Here is a 9404-nt window from a genome sequence, read left to right as displayed (position 1 = left end):
CACTGCCGAGGGCCGGGGTTCAATCCCTGGTCGGAGAACTAAGATCCTGCAAACAGTGTGAGCGACCAAAAAAAAAAAAAAAAAGCCTTTCTGGATGTGTACCTTAGAAACTAAGAAACTCACATCTTCTATCTGGTGATTCAGGTCTCTGAGCTAAGGCACGTAAAGGTCTGTTAGTAAAAAGGGGTGGTAGGTTTAGTGAGGTTCTGTTTTTAATTAGTTTTTTTGCAGACTGCAGGGAAGGTTTGCTTTTTTGTTTGGGATAATTCATCTAAAAACCTGGTGTTGAATTTCATACATGGGAGCTTTTATGTAGGATTTCTTTCTGTCACTCACCACACAGCTTTTATGTGCCTTCCCCTCCTTCAGTTATGTTTGTGATCATTAGAATAACCCTGTGAAGTAGTATAGAGAAGTTATCTTCATTTTATAGATGAGGAACTCAAGGCTCACAGAAATGAAATATTTACATTTTTGTAGTAAGTTGCAGAACCAGTACTGGAACCTGGGTCTTCTGACTCCTGGCCTTGCATTCTTTAAACTGTACTAGCTATCCCACTTTTAAAAGAACGTATGAGACACAATTGCAATCATACCTACTCCATCTCCAAGGGAGAATGGATGTATTCTTGTCATGGTATATTGACCTAAAATTTTCTGCTTGAAATTACCCAGATTCTGAACCTGTTTATAGAACGTATACTTGAGGAATGGTGAGAATTAGAAGAGTCCACAGTCCTTGAGGTTTTCTTTGATAATAATATCTGTAACTGCATCAAATACAAATTTGACATTCTGGGTGTCTGTGGCACAGGTCATGTGACTGTAGATTTCTTTGACATCTTTTCTCATGTTGAGGTCAAGGAATTGACTCTTGATATAATTCCCTGCATCCTCGTAAGAGTTGTTCCCTGGTTTTCCAGAAAAATAGTGAAGAAGTGGGATAAATTAACCCTTCTTAGTTGCTCACTTTTTAAGTGACTCACTTGATCCTCGAAATGTTGTATTAGACAGCTGCAGTTGGGGGCCTATTTTTAGAGGGAGGGCCCTCTCCTTTATTGCACTCCAGTGTTTCCCACTTGAGTTGAGCAAAGAAATTGAGGAGAGAGGTGTCTCTATGTCTCCACCCTTGGTTTCTGGCAGTTATCATCTGAGCAGTCTGTGGGTCTCCTGAATCTAATGTCTGCTCTATTCTGGAGACATCGGAATTTAAACCTCTAACTGAATGCTCAGCTTTCTCAGGTTAGACATCCAAATATCACTTGGACATTATAAAGCTCATAAGAGGAACTGAATATTAAAGGGATAAGGGATCATCAACTTGGCAAAGCAGAGGAGTTTCACTTACTACTCCTTAAAGACAAGTTCCTTTATGTCTCCTTGGTATAGGAAATGAGGCAGCCACCTGTCATTACTATGAAAGAATTGTCTCCAGCCCCTGGCACTTACCATCATACTCTGGAAAACAAATGCTGAGATGGACTTTCTTGATTTTTTCCTCAAAGAGGTCCTTCTTGTTGAGAAAGAGGACAATGGAAGTAGCCGCAAAGAACTTGTGGTTGCATATACTGTTGAACAGGTGCAGTGACTCATGCATACGATTCTATTAAGAGGAAACACCATCAGAGATATCAGGTTGGGCTTATGGGATATCTGCCTACTTCCTGTTCTTGCTTCCCTTGAAGAAACCAGTGTTCCAAATGTAAAAGGAAAGATGGGGAACAGCTTATCTCTTTTTTAGTGTGGTAGAGTAGAGCCAAAGAGATCTGACTTCCTTCTAATCCTCTTTATATCACAACTGTATGATTTGGGGGAAAGTCCTGAGCTTTTCTGAGTCTCAGTTTCCCTATCAGGATTATTATGAAGGTTAGATGAGATCATGTATGCATAGTGTCCATGATAGTAGGTGGTGTATAGGTGTACAGTAAATGTTATGCAGATCTTTGGCAACCAGGGCACAGCTTAGGATTTTGATATCCTTAAGGGCTGCTGATTCAGGGTTGAAACTGGGCCCAAGTTAACATGTCCACATACATCTCCAGGATGATTTTGATAGGCTTCTGTTATAAAGTCCAAGATCTCAGTTCAGGCAGGAACATAATAGGGATTACTTGGCCCTTGTGCCAAATGGTAAGGGCTAAAGAATTTCCCAGTGCCACAGCACAAGCACTTCTGCCTTATTTCCTTCTCTGATTGCCACTTTCAATGAGTGAGAAGTAGTGCTGTAATCTGCAGAGTCCAGAGGTTACCCAGTGCCCCAAACCAGCCTATTGTTAGGGAGTAGACCTTTAGGGTCTTGAAGTGTGCTATTAGCTGACTTGGGCTCAGTCTTTTCACCTTATAAAACTAATTAGTAGCCTTTTCTCATTGCTAATACTCCTATAAAAACCCTTTAAGGCCTTCTAGACTTCAAGGTTAAAGATGGAAGAGATCTTGGAAAATGCATGACCCTCTAAGACATTTTGGCTAGAAGATATTCAGAGTGCTCTAATGTGAACCTGAACTACTAAGGAGAAGGGAGAAGAACTGGAGCAGGGAATAGAAGGATAGAAGCTTTGTCTTCTATCAGTAAACTGTGGGCCTCCGTTTATAGAGCAGATGCATTTGTAAAATTGGCATTTTCCATGCCTTTGACATGCCCTGTCTTAAACTTGGAAGGTACCTGGATGGGCTGACACTGTTCCTGCAGAGCTCCTGTCTTGTAAAACTCCACAGGCTCAAGAGAACCACCTTCAGGTAGTTCTCCAGCTGCCAATTTAAGTGGTATGTGAGAAAACTGGTTTGCCAGTCTCTCTGTAGTCCTGTTGACACTGAGTATATATTTAGGCTTCCAAGTGAGGTTAGTATGCAACCTCTCTATCATGTTGCATAAAGATACACATCGTATGTTGTTCTTTCTGCTCTATCATTTTCATCTCCTATCCTTTACTTCCATAGGCAGCCTGGGAGACTACTAAGTAACTCCTTTGCCTTGCGAAGTTAATGATCACTTACCCCTTTAATACTCAGTTTCTCTTATGAGATTTTTGATGTCCCAAGTAATACTTGGATGTCTAATTGGAGACCAAGCTCTCAGTAAATCTGGAGTTCTAAAGTGCTAACCTAGAACCTGCAGAAGAAGAGGTTTTCTTAGAATTATTTGCTTGAGACATTGGTCTGCTAGAAGACTGCTAGACTATTAGTGTTAGCTGAAATCACCCAAGTTGGGGTAATGGAGTGACACAAAGTTTAGAGGAAAGGTCACAGGGGAATTATCTATCAAAGCTGCTTGGTGCAAAGGTCACTCACCACTTCGTCATCTTCCACCAGCACCATATCATAGGCACTGAGGGCTGCACAGAAAATGATGCAGGTGACTCCCTCAAAGCAGTGGATCCACTTCTTTCTCTCTGATCTCTGCCCTCCCACATCAAACATCCTGAGAGAAGAAACACCTGTTTTCAAACGTATACCTACTGTGTGACCCACATGCACTTGGTGTTTACCCCACAGAGGTGGCAACTTTGGGGCCAGTTAGCGGTAAGATGGGAAGTGGAAAGGAAAGGGGGAGAAGTAGGAGGAAGTCAGACTGGGCTTTTGTGAAAGCCAAGAAGCATACCTATGTCCCTTTTTGGGTATCTGACATGCTCCCAGGGAACCGTGTACTCACCTGAAGTTCAAGTCTTTGACAGAAAACTTGGTCTCAATGATGCCTGTGGTTTTGACTCTGGATCGTAGCACATCTTGCTCATTAGGGAGGTAGTCAGGGGCTGTAATTCGGTCTAATTGATTCAGGTAGCTGGAAAAAAGTGATTGGCATTGATAATATTAAATTTTCCACAGCCAAAGTCAAGAAAGGTGAAGGGTTTTCCCCAAAGGCATATAGCTAACTTAGTGATAGAACCAGCCTAGAATTCATATTGTTAAATATAGGAGTCTTTCCTTCAAACCCTCTTGTGTCCTTACAAAAGGAAGTGTGGGATGGGCTGAGGGACAAGCCCATTTGGGGCAGAGGTTCTGTCCCATTTAAGTCAAGTCAGATAACTTTTCCTTGTGTTTCACCTGACTACAAGGTTTTCTAGACCCTTGAATGAGACTTGGTGGTTTAAATGGGTGCCAAAATTCCATCAAGAAGCAGGAGTAGATTAAAAGAGATTTTAGAAATATATGAGATGTGAACCAGTGCAATGCATGGACCTTGTTTATATCCTGAATCAAGTTGAAGGGAAAACATTCGAGATAATTGGGGAAAATTGAATGAACACTGACTTGGATATTTGATGACATTAAGGAATTATTAAATATTTAGATGTGATGATTATGTTGTGATTCTTTTTTTTTTTAAGAATCTTTTATTTTTTAGAGCTAACATAGTGAAATTTTTAGGATGAAATTATATATCTGGAGTTCACTTCAAAATATTCCAGTGGGAAATGGAGATAAAATGAAACAAGAGTGGCCATCGGTTGGTAACAGTTGAAGCCAGGTGATTGATTGTATTATTCTGCTTTTGTATTTGTTTGATAGTTAGCATTAAAAAGTAAAAAAAAAAAAAAAAAAAAAAACAGATGTGAAGTGAGAGGACTGAGAGAAAGAGGGAGGGCAAATTAAGTATATGCCAGACATTTTCACATTTAAATTCTCATTTAACCTCATAAACCTTCAAGTTTCATATCCCATTTTACAGATGAAGGAAAAATCCAGAAGAGTTAAATAACTTGTCCAGGACAAGAGGCATTGTGCTATATTGTAAAAAACATTCAACTTTGTGGACAAATAGACCTGGATTTCAATCCAGCCTCTGCCATTTATCTATATGACTTTGGGCAAGTTAATTTTCTTCTCTGAACCTCAGGTTTTCCATCTATAAATAGGACTAATAAAAAATACTATCTACCATAAAGGCATATTGTGCAGATTAAATGAAAAGGTGTACCTAATGCACTGAGCAGTGCCTAGGCCTGAGCGAGTGAGTACTCCAGGGATAGTAAATGATAACTTTATTATAAGATAAGGTGATAAAACAGGGGCTAAACCCAGGTCTGTTTGCCTCTGAAGCTCATGCCCATCTATGATATCATGCTGTTTGAGGTAGGATTGATAAACTCTGCGTACCTTATCTTTTGGGGACCAACTTTGCATAGCTGGTACTCTCTAACCCCTGACCAACTTTCTTTGGTTTGCCCTGGCAGTTTGTGTCCTGTGCCCTGGCACCTTGACATAAGATGCTGTGGGTGAAGGAGATTTTCATTTTAGGCTAGTGACTTAAGTACAGCCTGTGTTGCCAGCTAGAAATTTCAGCCCTGAGAGGGCCATGATGAATCATGCCTCCTAGGAGAATGCGTGGCAGAACCGCAGGGCTGTATTAGTGTTCATGATTCTGAAAGGAGAGGCTACGTGTGTGAATTAAGAAGGCAGGGGCTGAGGGCTGTTAAACAGAGCACCTCTGTTTTGAATTTTGAGTCTTCAGCTTTGTAGGCTGCAGTGAACCAGTGTAAAGCAATACAGAGTGGTGGGAACTGTGGCAAATGTCCCAATGTAAAGGCATTAAATTCAAAGCATAGTAAAACACTGCTCAAGCCTAATAAGACAGGCATGCAGCCTGAATTCAGTCCTTGGGTCTCCAGCTGTCAGTGCCTAAAATTTTCAGCTGGCTGTGATTTCTCCTAGAAGGTTGCCGACGCCTCATCCCACCCCCTCCCCAGTCAGAGTCTTACTAGGATGCCGAGTCATTGAGCTGGTACTCTGCAGCTCTGTCAAAGCAGGCTTGCACCCCACTATCCTTCCACAACTTCTTGATGACCTCCACCAGCTCGGGAGGCATAGTGCCCTCCTCAATGGAGTCAGCCAGGTTGTTGAGCTGTCGCCCATCATCCTGTAAGGCAGAAACCAGGATGAGACTTACACGGGAGTAATGGCTTTCCAGGAGGCTTTTGGGAATTCTGCTGAAAGGAAAGCATTTTGCATTGCAACCAAAGCCTAAGGTGGAGATGGTGTCCAGCAAAGATTCTAAAATAAACACTGATTAATTTTTGAGGGTGCTTCTGAGATGCAGAGGGTGGCAATATATCCAGTCCTGGGATATCTAGTGGATAACAGAGGTCCCAGGGGCTTCCTCTGTGGTGTTTCCATCTTCCATCCTTAGTCCAAAAGTGAGTGTCCTGCCACAAAATGTGGGTGCTCTGCTGCAGGGAGATTGGAAGTTTAAAGACCAGATTGATCATGAAATGGACAAGATGATAGACAGGAACCTAGCACCTTTGTTTTTTCAATGATTGAAATCTAGGAAAAGGACAATAACTGGAACTAGGAATTTGGCCTATAAAAGTTCCACAGCCAGGGCAAAGAACCTGAGGGGAACAATTTAAATGGTAAAATAAGACCAAAAGGCAGAGGAAGCTGAGAGCAGATTTTTTTTTTAATGAACATTTATTATAAAGGTAGGAATTGCATGCTTTGCTAGGACTGAAGTAAAAAGATTTAAAGCTCAGCAAATGGGATTTTAGTTACATAAACTTTTTTCTGACCCATGTTTCCTCATAGCTCGTTGGCCACTGGCCTGTTCTCCTCATTAGCCTTTCCTCCCACCCTTAACCACATAGCGTTAACCACGTACCACACAGCTTGCTTCAGCAAAGTCAATGCCCAGCGTGGGCATGGCCCGGATGATAGCCAGGATGGACTGTAGCACATTCCCATAGATGATGGCCTTGTACTCCAGGCATTCTTCTGGTGAATAGCCATCCTGATGAATGATCCTGCAAGGAGGAGACACCCAGCCCTTCGTTGGACCTGAGTAACCAGACCTAAGGGATTGGGACTCTGGGAGGATTTAAAGGGTCATAAGAACCCAATCTCTCTATTCTTACTGCTGTACGGAAGTGGAGAGTGAGGGACACGGGGCATGCAGATGAGGGACATTGGGAATAAGATCCTTTATATCCTTTACATCTGGGTTCCTTAGGAACCCAGATAAAGAGACCTTTATCCTCCATGCTTCCACTGGCTCTACTGACGTCTTCACCCTACCTCAGTCCTTTGGGGCTTTGTTCCTACTCACTTCATCTGTTTGACGATAGTGCTCTTTCCTGACTCCCCAGCACCTGCAGGGAGAAATGCTTATGCTTCAGATTTCCACCGGCTCTCCCCAACCCTCCAGGAGATGGCCCGTGAGAAGTCTAAGCCACTGCTCGCTTGGGAGCCTTGCTAGGGGAGAACACATAGGGATGATTACTGCCCCAATTTCTGCCAGCTTGGAGCTCAGGCCATTTGATCTGGAATTAGAGGAGAGTTTCTCAACCTCTGCAGTATTGACACTTTGGGCTGGATGGTTTTTTCTGTGGAGGGCTGTCCTGTGCATTGTAGGGTGTTTAGCAGCACTCCTGGCAGAGGCCAATAGCACTCCAGTCTTCTAGCTGTGACGACCAAAAATGTTCCCGACGTTTCCAGGTGTCTTGGGGTGGGGGTGGAGATGTACAAGATCTCGTTGAGAACCACTGATAGATTCAGGGGAACTCCTTTAACACATTTCTACTCTGCCTATTTTTACTCAGGAGAGTGATCTTGGGGTGGGATTGGAGAAAGCTGGATCACCTCACTGAAATACTATTTTTTCGTTATCTTACTGTTTCCATTATTGGCTAAAATGTTCTTAGATCCTCATTCACACCCCACTCTCCCTCTATCAAAGACCCGCATACCCTTCAGCTCTCTCCCCCACTCTATACTATCCCTGATGCCTTAAACCAACCCCCCCCCCCCACTTATCCTGTGCTTGGTCCCTCTAAGCTTCTTACCCTGAATGTAGAAGAAAGCTGCTTAGGCTTAAAAGATCTCTCAGGGGCCTTGCCATCTCTTTCCCCTCTGTAGCCTCCTGGGCTCCTTGGAGTCTGCTTACAGAGATGTGCTCTTTAGTGTGTCCTTAGGGCCATGCCACAGATCGGCTGAGGGAAAGGAGGTGCCTTAGTTTGGGGCTCTAGTTCCCAGGCTCCTCATGGGTTTGGAAACCCAGCCCAGCCAGCCAGTCTTCTGCTATAAAGATCCTACCTGCTCCAGCTTGCCTACCTCTGTACTACCATTGGGTGTTTTTCCTAAGCCAGGTGTCCCAAACTCTATTGTTTTGGCTCTGTTTACAGCCATGATCAATTTCTGACCGACTGAGGTGCTTTTCTTTTTTCAGCACAAACCTGTGATCTGCTTAGGAGCTCATCAAGCTGATGAGCCTCCCATCTGGCAGGGGCTTTAGAGGCAGCTGCTGAATAGAAAGCCAGGAAAGGACTTCTCTAAAGACTCCATTCATCCCCACTCAGGGCTCCCCACTTCTAATATTTTTACAAATTTTTTTACTGAAAGCAAGGAGAAGGAACCAGTATACTTGGTAAGAACCATTAGGCCTATCCTTGGCACTACATGACACTGATTATATGGTAGGACTTCTGAGTCCACTGTCCTTTTCTGAGTCCTTGACTCAGAGTTTCTGTTTGTAGATTCAGTAAGTGTCTGCAAGCCCAGAGTTCATGATATTTGCTAAGTTGTTAGGTGTTAGGTTTGGTTAAATTTGGAGATGGGTGGGTGCATCCTGGCCCTCACACACTATTCCTGGTTCAAGGAAGAGCAGAACAGTTCCAGAGTAACTTTGGCATTCTGCATCTCATTGGGGTGGCTGTGCTCAGCCCTAGAGCTCCTGATCCCCTAGCCTGAGACTGGATGGGGAGAGGAAACATGACCTTCCATCCCTCCTCCCCACACAGTGGGCTAGAACCCACCTACCATCCAGGATAAGCAGGAAGGAGCAGTACCTTCTCCTTCTCTGGCCCATCTTCCCATCTCGCTCACCCAGCAATAGCAGCTTGACGGTCTTGGCTTCCTTGTCAGCATCCTCCTGCAGCTTCTTTTCTAGCTCTTTGGACCTCTTGGCCAGTTCTTTGTCCTCAGCACTGGCTCCACTCCCCATCTTTCTGCCGTCTCCTCCTTGGTGGCTTCCTCTGGCCCTTAAGCTTGTCCTCTAGGGTTTCCTATCTGAGAGATGGAAGATAAGGAAAAAGTAAATTGGGATCACGTATCAGTTTCTTAGTCCTCCTAAAAAGCCAGTCTGTAGGGAGCTGGGTGAGGGAGTGGGCTCTATATTCTCGTACCCTGCCTGTCTTGCCTGAGGCTACGTACCCCAGCCAGAGACCTACTTAGTCTAGGGATTGTAGCCTTTATATCTAGCAATGTGATGGGTTGAGCCAATTAAGAGCTCAATATGACAAAGGGCAAAGACCTAGGGAAATGATGTGCTGGATTCTGACACAGGAGGATAGGATGCAGATGCTGGAACTCTCTGGAATAAGATAATGGTTGCCCCATCCTTTTGAGGGACTGATCCCCTAAAAGTCTCTTCCTTCTTAGATTCACTTGCATTTTAGAGCTAGAGATTAGAAACA

General features: G+C 43.7%; 1 protein-coding gene across 1 annotated transcript; it reads right to left on the bottom strand.

Moving 5' to 3' along the window:
• Positions 1 to 720: 720 nt before the first annotated feature.
• Positions 721 to 8932, bottom strand: GNAT2 (G protein subunit alpha transducin 2; the record flags this gene model as incomplete). Its single annotated transcript, XM_082667825.1, has 8 exons — positions 721 to 911; positions 1450 to 1603; positions 3289 to 3418; positions 3650 to 3778; positions 5697 to 5854; positions 6596 to 6737; positions 7040 to 7082; positions 8815 to 8932. The coding sequence occupies 8 exons, from the start codon at positions 8930 to 8932 to the stop codon at positions 721 to 723; spliced, it is 1065 nt and encodes a 354-aa protein (XP_082523951.1).
• Positions 8933 to 9404: the final 472 nt, after the last annotated feature.

This window comes from Grampus griseus (assembly GCF_964374135.1).
Source record: "Grampus griseus genome assembly, chromosome: 1".
NCBI lineage: Eukaryota > Metazoa > Chordata > Mammalia > Artiodactyla > Delphinidae > Grampus > Grampus griseus.
This window is presented reverse-complemented; position numbering and strand designations above follow the sequence as displayed.